Genomic DNA, 22221 nt, shown 5'->3' with positions numbered 1-22221 from the left:
GGAATGATTTAGAGACGATCGCGAGCAAAAGCTGCCGTGGTTTCGGTGAAACCGACCGTTAACCTAGATCTCGTAATTATTAGGTTGCTGCATAAATTCTGTCCGCCGCTTTTCGTCGCGCAAACATTCCCAGTCGGCGAGCCGGCGCTAGCGCAACCGTCGATCCTGATTTATTCGCGGCAACTCGAAAGCGCGGCAAGAAATACGAATTGAGGAGACTTCTTCTTTGGGATGAGTGCATAATGCAGCTTATAAATATGTGACGAGCGCGTAGATCGCAGCGCTTCGCGCGGTTTGCTTCTGTGAAACAATCTTCGATCCGAAGTTTTCGGAAATAAAACTCTGCCTACGACTCGTTTGGGTTAGCCACGCCTCTTTTAGGTTAGCCACGCCCAGATTTGGTTGGTCATTCTCCTTTTTGTATTAGAGTATAAGTATTAGGGTATCAGAATCATTGAAGAACCTCTAAGGGCCCTCTTAATTAGCTTAGTCTTTTTGCTATATTAAAAATAAAGTATTACACTCTATAGAATTGATTTATAAATAAATGGAAAATTAATTCTGGCTATTTATATCTCCAAAGACGAACTAAAATATTTAAATAGATACATTTGTAATACATTAATAAATTTCGTTATGTTTTTTCTTTTATTTCAAATGACAAACACTGCAGATATTTCTATTATTGACAAAGAACAAAATTATTGTCTTTACTTTATATATGGTAGAATAATCGTAATCTATTTCCAAAGAATTAGAAAATGCATAATGGAACTTCAGGATAAATCATAAATGTACAGATTGCATGAATGTGCACAGCTTAGAGCAGAATAAATTATTTTCCACTGCATCCTGTCCAAAGTAGTAGAGTATAATAATTACAGACAAATTACAACTAAATGTGAAATGTCCGTATTTTACTTCTGTGACAACTACAACATTTAGTTACTGTTTTAGTTTCGTACGAGCTGCTGGCTTATATTTCAGCAAGGGGTCCGGGGAATGTTTGTTTTTAGTTTCTGCACATAATGTCGTGATATTGTTACGGTAACGAGAGTTTATTACTGATTCCACCATGCATATACGAAATACAATGGAAGGCCCGTTTGAAAGGGAACATTGATTAATCCAATTGTTACATTTACTGGCCGTAATATAAATTACACAATAATTATTGAATTAATACGGGCTGAATGTAGTGGTAATGATACGTGTTTAACGGCAGCGCAGCTTTAACAGATGAAATGAATATGTAGTGGAGCAGGAATTAGCGACAGAGTAAATTCATATATACAGTAACACATAAAGTCGTTCAGTTTGTAAACAGAAATGGACAATTTAAGTGGAGAAGACACGGTTGTCAACAATTATAAAAATAAATCGAATTCCCAAATGGTCCATTTTTGTTTGGAAGCTGCAGGACAATTTTGAATAATTTACTGTATTTTGCGTTAAAATTTGCTGTCTACTCGCAATATTTATATACTAATAACAATATTCAAACATATAGGAAGTGAAGATTCTACAGCAAAACAATAGTAATGTATTAAATTGAAGACAAGATTTGCCAGCTTTTCGCTGCACTTCTTCGAGAAACGAAGATCCGCACATACTTTTCTGCCGCGTATAAATGCAATTAACGGAATATTACACATTTCTTTAGGTGGCACAGATAAATTACAGCTGATAATAGACGAAATTGTAGAAAGTCGGGAACGGAAGACGCGGCTCGTCCACATCGCGATATTGTATTTACTGTAATACCATGTCTCGCTGACAAGGTAGAGTATCGCGGTGGAAATGACTGCTATAATGTTGTTACCGTCCGTCAGAATCTCTAAATGCTACTAAACTAGCAGGGTTGTAATTAACGGGGCTGAAAAATGCATTCTAGCTAATGGAAGACACGAAGCATAGTAAACCTTTCTCCTCATTCATTTTTTGTGTTCCCGTACTTACATTTACGATGAAAACACCCTAACTGCACGCGCACGATCACGGCACCGACAAAAACTTGCTTTGTACAAACATCGGACAAAATAATTATAATTAGAACAATTCCAAGTTTTTGCTTCGATTAAAAAAACATTATATCCTTCTGAAGCGGAAGCAACGTTTTAGGCGATTGTTAAATTATTATTATGCGCTTCTATGTTAAATCGTGGTCGGATAAAAATATCAAAAAACATTCGACATTGTTTAATATTATTTTATCATAACAATAATTTATAATCAAAAACTATTCTCGTCGTTTGGTAATCTCGACGCATAAAAATTAATTATATTTAATCGTTGCATTATTGAAAAGATTTTTTTATTTATCGATGACTTTTTTCTCTTATATCTATCACATAAACAGTTATTTATGGTTTTCGAAATGTTAGAGCGACGAATATTTCACACGAAAGAGTTGAGAAGTTGAAACAGCGACGAAATAAAGTTTCTCGACGTCGACGAATTCCGTCCTTGAAAACGATAATTACGGCCGCGTTCCGCCGCCATTGATATCCTTGTCAACGGGATGGCAGCCCGATCCGAGGCACGCTTCCGCGCTGATGTTTCGCCTGCCCCTCTCGCGCGCCGACCCCTTGTGTCTTACGATCTATATCTCGTGTACCAAACGAGTTATTATTACTTTGGCCCGAGCACGCGGGCCGAGAGAGCCGGAAGGTCACAACCTCCGTGAATTAGCGGCGTCCTAATTGACGTATCCGTTCGAGCGTTTCCAGCTTGAAGATGCGCAGCTGCGAGGATCAAAGTCGGCGGAAGGAGGTTTTCACGTTGATGCGACTTCCTCGGGACTCACCGGGCAACGACATTCAAACTTTTTTTTTCTCGCCGTGCCCCCGTTGTAACTCCCGGGGGCTTAAATCCACCTTCGGGGATTAATTCGCGAAGCGTGCGAACGTGAAAGTATTAAATCCCGCTCTTCTACCGTCGCGTATCTCGCATAGTTCTTGCGGATGCTTTCATTCGGGCTTTGTTCAAGACGGTACACATCTCTTGAATTCATCCTTTCGCGGCTCGCGTACCCAGCTTTTTCAAATTAAATTCATCCTTTCGCCGGTGGTGCGCAGCTCTCTTCGCATCAAATACGCGTCTCGCAAGATCGAGTTCGTTTTGCAGCGTGAAATAATATAGACTTATGGCTTCAAATATTATTCGAATCGAAGGAAAATTTCAAGAGAGAGCTAAACGATGTTATTTCTTTAAAAAACAATGTTCTATGAGAAAAATATTTTCTTGCGTGCGTTATTAATTATCAAGCTGCAAGTGGTACTATTATATATTATTATGATACTATACTATTGTACTATATAATTGTTCAGCGACTATTTTAAATTTATTGTTACATACGTACAACGAGACTTAGAAATTCAAAACTAAGAATTTTAAAAAATAATATACAAGAATTTTATTCGAAAATTTGACGGCTGAAAATATGAGTTCGACTTGCAAAAGCTGTAAATATGATTCGCAAAAGGGTGAATACAATTTGCGAAATGATGAATTCGGGATGGAAAATAGGGAATTTCGAAATGGTGAATATCATTTGTAAAACGGATGAAATATAGAGTGCGAAACGTGTACAACGCGTCGATTGATATTTATCAATATACTTTTCCGAGAATGTTGTGGCTATTTCTTAGGAATTTAATGGATTATTCGGGTCGTACGTCTTGTTCCTCATTATAGCATAGCTATACGTCTTCATCGCTTATTTCAGCTTCGTTTTACGACGCGAAGGTCGAGGATTTTTCAGTGATTAATGCGGTAAACTTGTGTCTTTTTTTTTTTAGTCCGATTGCCAACGGTGTGCGCATCGTTAGTAACGTTGTTGTAAATGTTAGTTTTGTTGGGAAACTTTAAATATTACCATAATCGTTTTGATTGTAAACTCCGATGCAAAATATAGGTAGATTCATCTTTTAACAAAAATACATGGATTTTATATCTTCAGTTCAGTAGATATTTAATGTTATTTCTTGATGAAAGTACATTTGCGTAGTGTGACAACCTTAGTGCGCGGAATATGCATTTTTAAGCATAGAGAAATCTACATTAAAAATTCTAACGTGCTAAAAGATGTATGATTATGTTAAAAAAAAGTGGTGGTAATTTTAAAATATCTGAAAATTCTCCAGTTGCGAAAAAATTATTGCTGCCATGCAGAACTCTTTGAGCTGAACAACTTTCGTTAATACAGTTTTCTAGTATCTGATAAAAATAACGGAGATATTTAGTATATTATGTAAAATATAATATAATACAGTATATTATATATAATATAATACGGTATACTGTATATAATATAATATGGTACATATAATATAATATGGTACATATAATATAATACAGTATATTATATACAATATAATATGGTACATATAATATAATACAGTATATTATATACAATATAATATAGTACATTATATATAATATAATATACAATATAGTACTCGAGTTCAAAGGCACCCATCGAATTCGATTCCACCTCTAGACCGTTCAGGATCCATTTAATTCCGACAATGTATTAAAACATTAAATTAAAGTGACGCGCGCAGCTGCGAATTCCGACAGCCAAATGAAAATTCAAGGTGTATAATTTGATCCCAATTAGTCGCGGTCTTTCACGTCCGGTCGGAAAACGCGGGATTTATCAAAAGCGGAATGCATAAGGTATTTTAAATAATTTGCTACTTAACTCGGATAGACGTTCGACTGACAGCCGGGAATATGAAACGGCGATGTTCAATACGGCCAGCACGTTGATAGCTCCATTCTCCGAATGCTTGCAGCGTATTTCATCCGGCAATGTTACAAAATGGATGTGCATTAATATGGAGTTTTATCCGTGGCTGTACAGGATGAATCAGAATCGATGAGACGCGCTTCTAAACCATCCCATAGTTCCCGCAACGCGAAGAAAATTATTTTCTATCGGATAGTTTGAATGAGAAGTTGGTAAAGATTGAACGAAGTTACGGAGTCATTCAAATATAGCGGATTTTTATATAGAATATTATATATCTGCGTTAATTGCAAGACAATGGAACGACTAACCGAGATCAAAGAGATAATAAATAAAAATAAGAGTAGAAAGGCGAACGAAATAATTAAATATTACTCTACATTTCTTTCTATTTAATTTATTAATGGTATTATCACGTTCTACTGTTTATTTGTAGAATTCTCAATTATTCGTCGACATATTGGAAATTTTATTGGAATTGTCGAAGAAATGCTATGTCAAGAGACATTTGAATTTTATTAACGGAAATACTTTTTCTAAAGGAAACATAATATTAACATAAACAAAAGCAGAGACATTCGAGCGCTAGTTCTTTCCGCGCCACCCTGTACGAGCGAATTTCACTCGCGACACAAAGAAATCCCCTCTGGAACAATGAACACTTACTGTACAGTCCCGCGGTGAAACCCGAAGAAAACTTGAGAAACGCAAACAACGGACGCGTGACTTCGAAGTTAACAATAAATTAGCGGAGCGCACGGCTGAGCCGATAAACAGCGGCGGTTTTGCAAGCTCCGCGCACGAAAGAAAGGAGGAACCCGAGGGGGCCTACGTGCACGGTATAGACGGAGCGAAGTGCGAAGACAAGCTCAAGTCGGCGGGGCACACGGTGAAAACGATGCTTAGGTTAATTACGAGATCACTGCTGAGAGAATTCTTTAGCGAGTACCCGAACGATTAGAGAGTTGCAACTGACGGTCATGAGGTAACGGTCGAGAAACGCGAGAGAGGACTCCGCGGCCGAAGAGAAATCTTCTTCCTTACTGTTCCTCTTCCTTCGGTCATGACAAGCGATAGCAGGCACGCTAGATGTATCATGAAATCGTGGATTCGTCAGATGCCCCGACACGGTGAAATTTATCTTTCGGCTCCGGCTGCGCGAAACGTTTATGCCGCGCTACGAGGATCCCTCGTTTCTCAGTGTCAGCCCGTCGTCTTCTCTGCAAATACTATTGTCGTGTCCCAACATGGCCAGACACCGGCACTTCGCTATGAAGACACACCGGCCGCGACATTCTATATTATCCACGTATTAAACCGGCGCGCGGCGGCCCTGACACGAGAAAGCCAGATTTTCCTCGATTTTATTACGGCGAGTTGATTGTGGCGTTTCGTTTCTACCGCCCCTTCCTGTACACCTGTTTTTACCAAATTATTTGCACTAAATTATTTTTACCAAAGCATTTTTATCAAATTATTTCGACCACATTATTCTTACCGAAGTATTTTTACCAAATTATTTTTACCAAATTATTCTTACAAAAGTATTTTTACCAAATTATTCTTACCAAGTTATTTTTATCAAATTATTCTTACCAAATAGTTCTTATCAAATTATCTTCACCAAATTATTCTTACCAAATTATATTATCAAATTACATTACTAAATTATTCCTACCAAATTATTTCTACCAAACTATCACAACTATTCAGATAGCAAAGATACATTTATTTATTCAATACATCTGTCGCGGTAGATAAAACAACACTCGCTTAAGATCAGAATAAATATCTCAGTCTTGCTTTTATAAATTAATTAGAAACAGCTGCTTTTAGCGCTACGTAAATGTTAAGTAAACGCTTGCTCGAGCATAGAAAATAATCGATAAGAAATAAACGAGCTTAGAAAAAAGATGAAGGTTGAACGATCGTCTTGTTCCGTAAAAATAGTGTTAAATCGACCGCCGATATACGTAAGTGGAATATCATTGGGTAATTCGCCGTCGAATAATGCGAAATCGAAAATTGCTCCAGATTCACGGAGAAATAGGTACGGAACCGCAATTATGCAATTTGTTACACTGCCGCGGATGTCGTCGCTTTTGACGTCTGAAACAATGAAAAATGGCTGGAAGCGCGGGCGTCGCCGTCCAGCCGTACGAGAAACGTCGGGCCGCGCGGATCGGGAATTACCTCATGTTTCAGGAAACGTTGCATTAACAGCCTCTTGTCTGCCTTTCCACGACGTCTAAAATGAATCATGAAAAAAGCAGTCAGACTTGTCTGCGGCTCTCCGACAAATCCACCGTGCTCCTATACCTACAGACCAGAGGAGCAAATTCTGTCCCTGTACCTGTGTATGTATATTTGTCTACTTTGAATGCCAGAATATTGCGATTTAAAATCCTATGTATTTTAGCAGTATAACGGACGCATTGATAACAAAACTGAACGATAAAATTCACTTTAATACTTTGTCCGCTAAATGAAAGTTTATTCTATCTATATTATTAATATAGTTTATTCTACTTATAATGTTAATAAAGTTTATCCTATTCATATTATTCACAGAGTTTAGCCTATTTATATTATTAGTAAAATATATTAAGGTTGCATTATTTAAATACATGAACGATGCATAAACGTATAATAATTATTAATATATAACATTTCATAAATAATTGCTGACTAATAATTAAAATAATATTAAATTAATAAATACTACTTGAATTGAAACTTGAACTGAGAAGGAATGTTTCGTATATCGTTTGCTTCTTTTAAATTAATCTTCAGCACACTCTGTACTTCATTTAGACCAGTTAAATTTTCTATAGACCTCGCCGGAAATCTCCATTAATCGTCAAAAACGGAATGGTTAAACAACGATAATCATACTCTGTATCCAAGTGTCAATCATAGCGGCGGTACGCGAAAGCCGGCCGAATAATTGAACACGGATGAAGTTAATTCGCGGCTCGAGTTCCCGTTCCGATCGGAAACTTTACGAAAATCCGCCGCGGAACGAGCGCAACGTAATTATCCTCTGTGCCGGGGCATTGTTCATTCGGGTCGAATTAAATTCGAGCCGGAAAGATTTAGTAAACAGGCCACGGCGCGAAAGAACGACGCCCGGCCAGATTGAAATTCCTCGGACGCCGCCGCAGCTGCGCGAAAGCAACTTATCGGTCCCGGCGAACTATTCGCATTATTTTGACGTTCAGCGAATTTCGGACGACGGTGGATCGCCCACGAAAAACGTCGCAGGGTAAAAGTATCTCATATGGAACACCGCTTTCGTAGCCCCTGCTTGAAACGGAAGCGCGAACAGTGCGATCAAAAATGGATAAAAGATGGTGATAGTGGATGTAAAAATTCTATTCATGTTTTCGAACATTCTTCTTTATAAATTCCCCCACGCGAATACTGGTATGCAATAATAATAATGTAGAAACAATATGTCTTTCCGCAGATGTTCCTAAAAGCAGGAACGCGCTGTCCAATACTGCGTACATCAATCACTTTATTGTCCCGATTTATGGAACATAAAAAGGTTCAAGTAACTTTTTTGAATATTTATATTATTTTTATAAATAATAATAAATATTTACATTTATATTATTTTATATTAAACAAATATTTTAAAGCGTTGATCTCTCGAATATTAATACAGATATTCAACAGTAGTACAAAATTCAACAATAGTACAAATATTCAACAGTAGTGCAAATATTCAAGAACTCGCAATAAAGTCGACGATAGTCTCTCACCCTCGAAAGAGCGTCCCGAGTTCGGTACTTTTACCTGAGCTCGCCTCGAAATGTCAACGGGAAACGAAGACAGGCTTCGTTGATCAAGAAGCTGCACCTGCGACAGGCTCGTGTCACCCGGCATGACACTTCGAATGCTGGCTCATCAGTTGTATAATCCAATGGACCAGCGTGCTCTGGTACGCATCTGAAACCCCTTGGCTGGCAGTACGCTTGTGCATCATGCGCTCGCAGTGTGGAAAGACGGACATCCAGTCGATAATACACACGGGCACGCGTCTGCGAGCGGAGATTTATCTTCTGGGGGATTGCAGGCATCGGATTTGACTTGGTTGCTCCAAAAGTATGCTTCTTCTCGTCCTATAGCGTCGTATAGAGGCACGATGGTGCCATTTCAAACGAACGAAGTGATTTTATTATAATTTTTCCGTATCGCTGTTGAATATCCATACTTTTCAGTTCGACGTGCCCGCTTTTCCTCAACTGAGGGATTGCAGACATCAGATTTGACTTGGTAGCCCCAAAAGTATGCTTCTTCGTACCCTATAGCGTCGCACAGAGGCACTATAGTGCCATTCTAAACAAACGAAATAATTTTATTATAATTTTTCCGTATCGCAGTTGAATATCAATACGCTTTACTTAAAAAAAAGCAGTCGCATCGAATTGAAAAATTTTGCTGAAAGTTTAAAAGACGGTCGATCCATCGCTCTGATAGGTTTAACATATTGTGTACAGTATCGTGTTTTGCAAGCGGCGTGTTCGGCGATATCATGAATCTCTGGGAAACATTTGTTTCTTGCGACGCCATTATCCACCTTCACGATGCCCGCCGAAGAGACTCCGGCCTCGTCCAAGACATCTGTTTGATCGTATTGCATGAAAGTTTCGTCGCGTTATAGGATATCGATGCTCCAGAAATGTCCGTTCTGATACATGCAATGGCACCGCAACCGTTTAATATATTTCTTTACCCGCGGAGTGCTCGTTATGGTTATTGAAAGCGCGCGCTGTGCGCTGGCTCCGCAAAAGTTTCGTGCAAAACCATCGAATTTGATAACAGCATCGCCGGTTCTATGTTGGCATTAATCTTGTGACATCAATTAGGTGATCTCAGATTGGATTTTTAAAGTTGATTTCTGCTTGAATTAATTGTGCTTCAATTAATATTATTTTAATTCACAGATTGAAGTTTTTCTGGTGTGTTTAGTGGCATTTCTGTTAACGCGCTTGCAATTATAAATTTAAATTCAACTGGACATATTTTTTAATGTATATAATATTAACGTGAATATTATTATATGCAATATATATTATATGTTGTTATAATATTATTAACGTTTGATAATGTTTCTGTTAACATACTTATACTGGCTCTGTTAATGAAGATATTCGAGTTGTAATGTTAATTATTTTTTGGACTTCGACGGTACAATTTATACAATTTTAACATAAACGGCTTCTTACTTGCGCGGGCTAAAAAGAGGCGACACTCGGCCAACAAACACAATGCAAGACGCTTGATTAACAGTAACGGAGCTTGCGGTGAACTTTCGACTACGTTACAAATGGTAAACGAACGCCATAGTACAAACATATCTCTCTGAACGGCTGTTACGTTCCTTGCCGCACGCCAACGCACCGAAACGTAATGAAGATTCATCGAAGTCTCAAGCGAGCATAATACTACCGCAGTGGGTCAGTCTGACCTATAAATTCCATATAGATGCGCAAACGTAAAAATCGTTTTCATTAGGAAATAATACTGCGACGATTATTAATAAACGGCAAATCTTCATAGAAAATAAAAGTCACGTTAATCACGAGACATATATTTCTTTCATCCATTAATAATTGAAGCAAGTAAAAAGTAGTGTAGCAATATTCTTCGGTCACCGTTGGTCTTTTAATTTAAATTGCAGCTAATAATTTTTCTCATCAAAAAATCTGCAGTTTAATTAATAATATTTAGTGATATTTAAAGGATGAACGCTGGTAGGAAATTTTGCATTAATGACAAGGTTATGTCAAATTATAATTATTATTGTGCTGTTTCCAATTATTGAAATTCTATAGTTATTACAGTGTTGGTAAATATTGGGAATATTGATATAATTTCGCGCTACAAAATATTATGGACATTTAACCTTTCTCGGTCAATCTATTCACTCATCGATAATCTTTCTTCCTCGAAGTTCGATAAAAGTTGCTTAACACACTGCGCGAGCCGGTCGGTTAAAATTAGATGTTCCGAAGACTAGTTCGGTTTCATTAAACTGCTGTTACATTTAATTAAATCTTCCGACTTTCGATTAAAACTCCGTCGAGGATTTACGTCTTCTTACAATTAATCGTTTATCGTATAGATCTTCTCGAATTAGCTCGTTCACTTTCTAAATTGGAAAATTATATCTACAGAAAACATTGGTCACGTGCGGCGTACGAAATCTGTCGTTTTCGATAAAGCGTTAAAAGATCGTAAAAACGCAGACACTTGTAATTAAATAATTAGTGAACGTTGCGCGAAGATTCAGTAGCATTTAGTTAGTGCAACTTTTAGTTCATCTACGTGCCTTGTACGGAATCGGTAAAATTGTATTAAACAAGCGTCACTTTCCATTTAATTATTTATTTTATTTAATTAATAAACGTTGTGCAAATTGAATTAAACAAGCGTCCCTTTCCATCTAATTATTTATCTTATTCATTTTATTCACTTTTAACACGTCACAGCGAGAAATACGAGCAAATAGAATGGGGCAAAAATCGATTGGAAATAGATAAATAACGCAGCAGTGACGCAAAGATGTTATCAATACGAGTAGTTCTCAATTAGTTATCTTTGAAGAAACCGCACTTGTATTAGGACGCGTGGAGAGTTTCTGGGAAACCTGGCCTCGCTCATGCGAGTGCGTAAGCCGTCGAATCAGCCTCACATGGCGTTATCCCAGGTCCAACAGTACTCGAACCGCAAATATCATCGAACGATGCTAGGATTATTTCTGGTGCTGAAACCGACCGGCTTTACGTTTCGATGTCTGTGCCCAACGCTCGTTAACCTAGAAAAATCGACTTGCTCGCAGATGATTTCCTGGCGATTTTACACGATTTTAGACGATTATAGACGATTATTTGTAGATTTTAGACAATTTTCTATAGATTTTTTTAGACGATTTTCTATAGACTTTTTCGACGATTTTCTATAGATTTTTTTAGACGATTTTCTTTAGACTTTTTTTGACGATTTTCTAAAGCTTTTTTTAGAAATTTTCGAGAAATTTTGAACGGTTTTCCATTTTGTCTCTCGTTTGACATTTTATTCCAAAAGTTTACCAGGGGTAATGTTTGCATTTGCAGTGCAACCTACGTTGTTATTTATTATTTAGAGAATTAAAAATTTCTAGTAAACAATGTGTAATATAATCGCTGTGATATTATATTCATTTTGAAATGATGCGATGTTATTACACGTTGCTGATGATTATACAAGCTGGTTGGTCATTATGCGAATAAAATTTCGTATGCATAAAAGTACACTTTGTTACATAAAATAGAAATACTATAAGCCAGGGAAATTATTTCAAATTTGCAGTTAAAATGGCTTCGAGTGCAAAGGGTTAAAAGACAAATCTTTTATCTAATAACTACTTAGAGACTGTATACTACTCAGCAACTGCTGAGAAAAATTCGCAAACTTGCCTGAAAAAATTGATAACAATCAAATTCCGATTTAAATGCTCCGTATAAAAAGACACGAGTAATAATGCCATCCGAGAGCGACTGAACATCAGCAAGCGAAGAATAGTTTCCCTCCGAAGCTACGGCGTCGCAGTCGGACGAGTAAAACGTTTCCGCGTGGTCCTAATTGAACATGCAGCGGCTTCAAATGAACCGTATTCATCCCGCGGAAGAGGCCGAAAAATGTCCTCGTCGAGGAACCGCGCGGCGGGCACCCGCTCGTATCGCGAAGGTGCTCTCTGATGATGACTAATCGTCGTGACATTATTTCGGCCCACGACACGCGATGCGGAGAGATTTGTTGGAATTCGTTAAAAAAAAAAACAGCCGGGGAGGCCCCTAGCGCGCGTCGCGCCGCGCCGTGTTTGTTTCGTCACGCGTAAGTAAGCGTCTAATTAACTCGCCCACGTAGCGCGGCGCGGCGCAATTTGCTTGAAAAACGGGCCACGCGGGGAGGGAACAGGAAAAGGCGGGGAGGAAGGGGGAAGGGGGAAACGACACAAAATATATATATTTAACGCAAAGGCTCGTTGTTGCCCTCGTCCCATTGATATTTATAATTGTGCGGCCAATGTACGCGAACGGCCGGCCGATATCTTTATTGCTAACTTAATTGAAATTTATTGTGGCCGGTCCGCTCCAACTTGCTACATTGCGATCGACCGGAAACGGGGACATTAGTTTCGTTAGAGTATTCGTTCTATCAGCGGCCGGCGATCGGTTACAAGCGAATTTCAGCCGTGCGCGCGCGCGCGCGCGCGGCATTCGTTGAACTAACTTTTACGGCCGCTCGACATTCGATTATATTCTCGTTTTTCGCCGGAGCCACAATTAAGAGAAAAATTATCTTGTTAGGGAGATAACGCGTTATTTACCGTGGGCGGGATTTCGAACGTTTTCACTCGCGGCATGCTAATAAATGTCGGTGGACTGATACAACGTCCGCGAGAGGGGGCTCAAATTTGAGCCGGGGACATTCGAACCGGGAATCAAATGTTAACGATGTCCAGGCTACGGTGAGTCAGAAACTCGTTGCCATGTCTGGTTGGTGGAATCGAGCGCTTTGGAAGATTCTTCGAATCCAAGAATAAAGTCAACTTTTTGCTAAATTAATTTAATATCACCAAATCGTATTTAATTTTGTTCCGCTTTATTATCTTAAGTTAAGTTATAAATCAATTTTTTGCTACATTGTTTTAATATTACTGAATCGCATTTAATTCGATTTTTCATTTTTCTGTATAATTTCAAGTCAAATTCTAGGTTATTGCATTTCACAGGACTCACTATTCATCCTTCACAAATTAACGTTTTTGTCTCACACTATTCCTGCCATCAACGGCTCAAATAATTATTGGAAATAGTAATGATAAACCGTCGAAGAATTTTTGCAGTTAATTATTGTGCAAGTTAATAATATAATATAAAGGCGGAAGAACCAACTATACAATTTTATAAATATTGAACTTCACGTGTCTCGGGAGAATATTGTTACTTCATACAAGAACGTAGCATAATGTAGCCCATAAAATATCTCATTTCGGACCAACTATGACAAATAACTAATGAACATAATAAAATGTATAAAAACCTATGGATCGAATGGAATTACATTTTTGCGTCAATTACAGATATATTATATTTATATATTTCCAAATATCTCACCTAAATAAACTAAGACTTAAAAATCCTAAAATACTTCACCTTAAAGCGACAGAGTATCACGAAAGATTATCTTAAAAATCGTTATCCTAATTATCTGAAGTCCACGCGTAATCTCGACGACGAGAAATTGTAGAAAGTGGAGCAGCCTTCGTTCGGATCTTTAATTTCGCTCGAATCAACGGGTAATTCGATTACGTTTAGTCGAACTCCGCGAGAAAAAAAAAAAACTGCACCGGACCGCGGAATCGTCAACAATCCACCGAGTCATCGAGATCGAATTCGAGGCTTGTAAACGAGACCGAGAGCCTAATCTGCTACGCGCAGCACTTCTCTCGCCTTTCTACCTCCAGCTTCGCGTCTTGCCAGCAGCCGTTCGTGTACTTACGTAAATAGACGAACAAGCGCGCGCGGTTATCACACGAAAGCCGATGTAAGCACATACCCGACGGCCAACAGAACAGATAACAATTTTTTTATCTGGCCTCCCGGCTTTCTGGACCGTCATACATACATCTTTCGCCGCCTCTAACCGCCGCCCGATACATTTCGCCATTTCGCCGGTAGCCGGTAGCCGGATTTTCAGCTTTCTACGCGACAGGATAGGCCGGAACCGCGGCCCCGTCCATTAATTACTGAATTTCTTATGCAACACGTTCTCCCGTTAACTAATTCGACCGGGGTCTAACGCCGGAGCGGCGATCGGCGTCGCGAACACTGCGTTTCTCACCTTTGAACCGACTTCGGAAACTGTTGTAACAGAGGATTGAAACTGTTAATATCGAAGGTGTTCAAACACACCTTTCGTTCATTCTTATTTGTTATTTTTAACAATTTTTTGAGATATTTTTACTGAAAGGATTCAAGTATATCTTTTAGTAATTTTTAATAAAAATTGTGTCGCATATTTCGTGTTTTCTACGTGATCACTTTTGCTATAGTCGTCGCGAAATTAATTCGGTAAATTGCATGATAAAAAATATCTTATTCTACGCTATTTCTACCGAAAAGACTAGCAAGCACATCTTTTAGTAATTTTTAATAAAAATTGTTTCTTATATTCTATGTTTTCTGTGTAATTATATTTTGGCTTTTGCTATAGTTCTCGCGAAATTAATTCGATAAATTGCATGATAAAAAATATATCATTCAACGCTATTTCTACCGAAAGAACTAAAAAGCACATCTTTTACTAATTTTTAATAAAAATTAGTTCCTACACATTTTATACTTTTGTTATTTGAAAACTTATATTTGCTATCGAAAATTTAATTCAGTAAATTCCATAATACAAAATATCACTAAAATATCGTTAAATACTTGAAACAATTGTGAAGAATTTTTACTCTGAAATAAAAAATTTAGATGTCGGTTAACACAATCAAGGACATTAAAAATATTAACGAGCTGCAATAATAATTGTGCGATTTTTTCTTGAAATAATTAATGATCCAGAAATTTCGTTAGTTACTGTTGCAACTAATTATTTGTATCATGAATGCATAAATTCCGCGGTCTACGCGAGTAGTAAATTTTGTTAGAACTATGTGTAACTTTGATTTTGCATTTCTGTGTAATGTATTTGCACGATGGCGTCTGGTATGTAGAAGACTTATCTACAACGTATTAACAGTCGATCTACCAGGTGCTAAAGATGTCGGACATGTGTTGGTGAATAAGAGTTGCAAGATTGGAATGTGTGCTGAATTTAAGAAATTCACTTCATCATTTTCCGCTCTTTACAGTTTTTATCATTTTAGAATCGAATTATTGTGAAATAAAGTTATATAATAATTACCGCTAGACATATTTTTCGATTTTCGGTTTCTCATTTCCCACTTACTGGAATTAAAAATTATTTTCAAAATGGCTGATACTAAACAGTCCACAGACATTAATTCAGATATAGACTATGTGAATTTGCAAAATCGAAGCAAAAGTGCTCAGAAAATAACGTTTTCAACAGAAAATAACGTTTCTCTCTAATTAATAAAATAAATATTTCTTAAACCGTAAATTTGAAGCGCAAAGATTTGCGGAAGTAAAAAATTCACTCGTGGTCTAGTTTCAAACAGTCCGCGAATTTTCATTCATTTACAAGCTCTCAAATTCGCGACATTAAAGAGAAGCTTGTTTCATAAAAGATAACATTACATCTCCCTAGTTAATCAAACAAACGTGTCGCCGTCGACAAATTTAACGCAATGAAAGACTAGTAAAAATAAAAACGTGCACCGAGACCCGCAGTCTGCTGTCAAACACTGCGCGAATTTTAATTCAATTACGGCTTTCACAAGCGTGAAACACCGAAGGAAAACTAACGAACAAAAGCAACTAAAAGTCTTCTCTAGTTAATAAAAACGCGAGTGAACATACGGCGCGTGAATCGAACGAAGCGAAAGAATAAAAAATTCGCACGACGAACCGCCGTCTGGTTGCAAGAATCTATTTATCCGACGTTGCCCCCGGCGCGGAGCTCTATTTTCCTATCCGGCGCGGTCGCCGCGGGAAAAATGTTTCAGCTTCATTAATCTCGCGCCTTTTACCCGGCCGCTGTAATCAATATGCGCGCCGATATTGTTGCACTTGCGAGCCTTTCACGAGAATCCGCGTGAAGACGGAAATCGGGAGCGATAAAGACGCGTGACGCGCGTCGTCCGGCACCGCCTAAAACGCGCGCTCCCGACGAAACGGAACGGATCCACCAGCCGATTACGCGCGGGTCGAACCGTGTGAATTACTATTATAGCGGTTCGGGTTTTTCGAATGGTTGCGCGCGCGCGCGAGCGCGTTCCCCCGGTTCACGCAAATGTCATCGAGCAACGGGAAAAGATCGTGTCGAGTCACTCGAGTTTGCGCGCGTTTCGTAGAAGTCTTTGTTCAGAGATTACTTTTGTTTGATCAGCGCCGTGCTCTTCCTCGTTCGCTGCGGCGCGGCGCGACGTTACGCCATCTTATATATTTTTTTTTCTTCAGCGAGCCGCACCGAAGACCGGCTCGTGATGCGCGCGAGACGTTCTAACGATTCGAGGGGTTAACACACGGCGACGGATTTTAAACGCCGCGTCGTGGTTGGCTAGGTGTAAACAGCTGGTTTAAAATCGATTTCGCGTAAAATGATAAATTTCAGTTTTCTAAATTGATCGAGTGTATGAACGACGTGTAAAAGTGTTAGTTTTGCTATTTATGTGTTGGCGTAGTGTCGTTAATGCGTCGAAAGCAAAGATTTTATTTGTTTTTCTCTCGGCTTGAAGTGTTTTTAAAATTATTCGGGTCTGTGGGTTGCGTGCTATTTATTAGAATATTTTCCATTTGTAGGATTTAGACGGAAGAAATTTGTTCACGGTGATGTTTAATAATAATACTTCATCGGACAATTAGTTAATGCGTTGGAAGCAAAGATTAGACTTGCTTTACTCTTGGTTCGATGAGTTTTTAAAATTATTCGAGTCTGTGGGTTGCGTACTATTTATTAGAATATTTTCCATTTTTAGAATCTTCGCGGACGGTATTGTTCGCGGCGATGTTTAATAATAATATTTAATCGAACAGTAAGTCTCCCGGAAGCCGCACATTTTCATTACTCCCACTTCATTATTTAATGAAAGCTTTGCAGCTGAATACGAACTCCGGAAATCCTGCAAACTCAAACTAATTTAATTAATGGAGCCCAAACTATAGAGTTTCAATTAGCACCTGATAAACTGTATTTCACGTGAAAAATTGATTTCAAAACCTGCTCGAGCAATGTCCACGTGAAATGGCTCGATAACTACATTTTATTAATTCGTTTATTTCGGACTGAAATAAGGGTCTCGCTTATGAAAATCGAGCTGAAACGGATTAATTTTCATAGAAATAATTTTAACACGTGTTTGTAATCTGTTCAAATGACAGATTTCAAGTTTCTTTAACTTTTGATTACTGTAATTGTAATTGTCATTTGTCTCTTTGAATCGGGCAATTTTTATTTAACATGATGAGCAGACTAACAAATTTAGACATATTGTTTTCAGTTAAAATTACTTAAAGTACATTTAAATTAAAACTTTTTAATTATTCAGTTAAAATTATTTAAATGAGAATAACTATCTATTAAATAGTAATGTAATTTCGTTTTCTCCAAAAAAAATGAGAAACGATATTTAATATATGAAGTAAATTATACTCGATTTAGATATTTTTTCATTTTTATATTTCTATAGTTTTATGTTTCTACAGTTCTATATTCCTACATTCCTACGTTCCTACATTCCTACATTCCCACATTTCCACATTCCACATTCCTAAATTCCCACATTCCTCATTCCTACATTCCCACATTCCCACATTCCCACATTCCACATTACTACATTCCGACATTCCCACATTCCACATTCCTACATTCCCACATTCCTACAATTCTACATATCTACGTTTCTACGTTTCTACGTTTCTACAATTGCACATATCTACGTTTACATTATACATGTTCGTTCGTGTTTTGTTGACTTGTTCACCTGATGCAACAACATAAACATATTAGTAGCGCATTACCTTCTAATGTGAATACGATGGATCGCGAAAATGAACGAATTTCAAGAAGGTTTTGATATGTTCATGGTGCTGCAAGTCGAAGTTGAAATATCTCCATTATCGTTAATGATACGCGAAAATGCTTGCGGAACAAATTGTTTGGTTCGAAGGGGCACATGTTGTTGCGTGAGATGAACAACTCAACAAAACACGATCGAACATCATTTCGAGCATGTTCTGTAGGTAGAATCAAACCAAGGTTAGTGGATCCTGTGAAAGTGATTACTGCGATATTTTTCGGTTTTTTCAACTAATTTTCATACTTTGCGCGACTAGAATGACCTTGAGTTATAGGTCGCTGGATTCGTCTTAAAATCGGCGATAACGCCATCGAAAAACAAATACATCGTTCCATTTGAAAAAACATCGATGACCTTGAAATCTCAAAAAATATGACCTTTAAAAAAAACCATTTCCACCACAACGTGTGCCCTTTCGAACCAAAGAATTTGTTCCTCAAGCATTTTCGCGTATCACGAACGATAATGGAGATATTGCTTTGTAACACTTTATTTGCCCCACCCTGTATATCTCGTAGACCGTGAAACGCGCAACATAAATTGTATTTCTAATTGAATAATAAATTATATCCAAGGGAACCGAACACATCGCGATAAGAATTGCTAACGCACAATCTTAATAAACACATTCTCGTAATCCCGGTAAGAAAACCATAAATCGCTTGCAGCGGGCTCGCGAGACCGGCGTTTAATGTCGTCCACCTAGACTGGCAATTCGCGCGAGCCACGGTGGCCGGTCGCGTTGAAAAATTTCGCAGGTTTTTCGTTCCCGTGTCCCTGTCACTAAATCTCCGGCTCGTCCTTTCTTCCATCGAATCTCGATGTACTTTCTCCTTTTTCAGCACTCGAATTCTGAAATCTTCCTTCCTTCTGACTGGCTGTGAAATCCACGTCCCTCCCCTACCCTCCCCAGCCCCTCCCTCGCTCTCTTTCTTTCACTCTTCTCTCTGTTTGACCGTAGTCGGTCTCTCTCTATTGTCTGGCTCACCACCGTCCCTCTCTTTCCTCTCGGTCTTTCCCGCTCTCCCTCTCGCTCCCTCTCTCTCTCCCAGACTCTCTTTCTCTCTCTCCCGCTCCCTCTCTCTCCGTCTTTCTCCGTCGGTCTCGCGTCGCGCTCCCCTCTAGCTCGTGTTCGGCTCGGAGCTCGCGAGAGAGTAACTCGACTCGATTCCGACACGGCAGTCGCGGTTAAACTCGCGCGGGGAACGTTACGTGCACACGAATTGCGCGGCACGCGCGTCGCTCGTACGCAATCGGTGAGAGAAACAGTGTGTGCGCGCGTCCGGATCGACTGGATCGCGTCGATCCACCGCGAGGAGATCACCGAGACGTCGCTGCACCCGGGAACGGTTTAAAGAGCCCGAGCAGACATCGCGAACCGAGGCTCTTCTCGCCGCGAGAGACAAGTGAATCCCTTCGGACATTGTTCGCCGAAGTTGGATCCGGCGGCGCATCTCGATCCCCGCGGCGAGATCGGTCCCGACGAGACGATCGCTACACGAGAGGGGCCGCGTTATCCGGTAGCGATCTACCGATCACGGCGGGATCGTTGGATCGATGTCGGTGCGCTCGAGAAAGTAAACACGCGTGTGCACACGGTGTTGTCGATCGGAGAGAAAGACAAAGAGAGAGAGAAAGAGCAAGGGAGAAGGACGTTCATCGATCGGCGTAGATCGCTGGAACAGTTTGGAGATCGGCGAACCGTTTCGCGGCGGTTTTCGGTGCATGTTGGTGCTTGTTGGTGCATGTTGGTGTTAGTTGACGGGGTCGGTGTGTCTCTCGGAGGCGAGAAATTCGACGGCCGCGTGGAGCGGCGCGGCGCGTTCTCCGAGGCGACAAGAACATCGTAACCGATCGGAAAAAGGAAGACGCGCCGAGCAGTCGGCCGTGAGAGGAAGAGAGAGAGAGAGAGATAGAGAGAGAGACAGAGAGAGGCCGGGATAGACCGTCAGCGAGCGAGAGAGGGAGCCGCGTCGTCGAAGATACGAGAGGCGTACCACCCGCGCTTTTTCTCTCGCGCGCGCAAAAGCAAAATAACAACGAGCGGAAGGCGGCGGCCGCGGGGAGAGAGGGTGCTCGTAAATCAAAGGCAGCTCGTCAGTATTCTTTGTCAGAGGAAGTATAATTCGAACGTCGGGTGGTAACGTCGAAGCCAGGGGAGAAGAGCCCGTTGCGCTTGCACACGTTCCGTAGTCAGCTGTTCATCGAACGGGTCCGCATTAATTCCGGTTCGGCAATTAACCGTGATCGAGAGCAGCGCACACTCGCGTCCCGAGCGAGTAACCGTTTAAGTCGTTCGCGGAACGGCCCGGCGAGGATACACGGCGAAAAGGAAGAAAAGGGGCGAAAAAACGAGCAAGAAGAGGCGCGCGCGCCCGGACGAAGAAAGGAACGAAGGAACGTTCTTCTTCTTCTTCTTCTTCTCCTTCTTCGTCTTCCCCGAAACGATTTCGCGATTAACGGGGCCCGCGTCCGTTTGACGGATGGCTCGCGGCGGTTCCGTTGAATAATCCGCGCGGCGGTCGCTCGGTTTTCCGGGCAGCGGTCACGATTAGTGCCACGTATCTGTCGGACGGGTTCGATCGGTCGTTGAACATTCTGTACGACTAACGATCGCATCGTCGGAGGACCGCGGGCCGATTTCAGGCCCGCTCGCGCGACGAAGAGAGCGACGACGATCGCGGCTGCCCACGATCGGCGCGCCGGTTTTCGAGAGCCGAGCCGAGCCGAGACGAGACGCGCGCGCGGTCGCTCGACGGGCCACGTGGGTGTTATCGGGGCGAGAATTTGTCCCGGGAGAGATCGGTCGGCTCTACGTGGGAGCGATTACACGAACGAGTTCATTCATCGTCGGAATTCCAGCGCGGCGGAAGTGACGGGACGCCGCGCGGCGCGGCCGCTTCCTCGGGACACGGCGTCGATCGCGCGCGCGCGCGCGCGTGTTTCGTACGCTTCGCGAGGCACACGGACAACACCGGCAACGGGCCTTAGCAGCGTGTGCGAGCGAAACGGAGAAAAAGAGAAGAGGAAACGGGGCGCGTGTCGCGGAACAAGGATGCGGTCGTCGCGGCGGAGGATCGCCGCCGCCGCCGCCGCCTGCGGCCTAACCCAGACCCAGTGTCCTGCGAGACGCACCGCCAGTCCTTGAAGGACTACAAGGCCGGTGGTTTTCGTCTGCTCGCGAAGGATGAACTGCTCTCCGAACGGCGAGTTACACGCGAGACGAGCACCGCTCGGTTCCTGCGCCACGGCACTGGTTATGAACGTGATTGCTCCACTTCGTCGAGGCGTATCGCCACGTTCAGCGCACGATTATGCAGCTGAAGAAAGCGATGCTTAAGATATTCGATCAATGTGAGTTGACGATTCTGATTCTTTCCATGGGGATTACAAAGACAGGGTGGTTTCGGTAGAATGACAGCTATAGCGATGGCTATACTGCGGGTTTTATGCGTGTGTTTTCAAAATTGCGAAGCAATGCGAGTTGATACCGTATGGAGATTGAAAGAAAAATATATAAATATAATATAATATGTGACTAATATATAAATAAAATATAGAAATAATATATACAAATAGAATATATAAATACGAAATATTATACAAGAAAGAAGCAATTGTCTGTATGGTTTCAACCTATTGCAATCGGCGATGAAAATGTGATAATTGTCCTAATAATTAATCTGCTAATTTTGCGCAAAACTCC

The 22221-nt window shown here is 40.5% G+C and overlaps 1 protein-coding gene across 5 annotated transcripts in view; it reads left to right on the top strand.

Moving 5' to 3' along the window:
* LOC144470804 (dual 3',5'-cyclic-AMP and -GMP phosphodiesterase 11) overlaps nucleotides 1-22221 on the top strand; it is a 175405-nt gene that overhangs the window by 63504 nt on the left and 89680 nt on the right. For 3 of the 5 annotated variants that reach the window (XR_013494188.1, XM_078182342.1, XM_078182341.1), the window contains exon 1: nucleotides 19699-21869. The exons of the other annotated variants lie outside the window; for them this stretch is intronic. Coding sequence is in view for 2 of the 3 variants with exons in the window: in XM_078182342.1 (XP_078038468.1) it covers nucleotides 21830-21869 (40 nt within the window). In the remaining variant the exon portion in view is untranslated. Of the gene's footprint in view, nucleotides 1-19698; nucleotides 21870-22221 lie in introns of those variants that run through there. 5 annotated transcript variants of the gene reach the window in all.

The sequence above is a fragment of the Augochlora pura genome, chromosome 6 (assembly GCF_028453695.1).
Source record: "Augochlora pura isolate Apur16 chromosome 6, APUR_v2.2.1, whole genome shotgun sequence".
Lineage (NCBI taxonomy): Eukaryota > Metazoa > Arthropoda > Insecta > Hymenoptera > Halictidae > Augochlora > Augochlora pura.
This window is presented reverse-complemented; position numbering and strand designations above follow the sequence as displayed.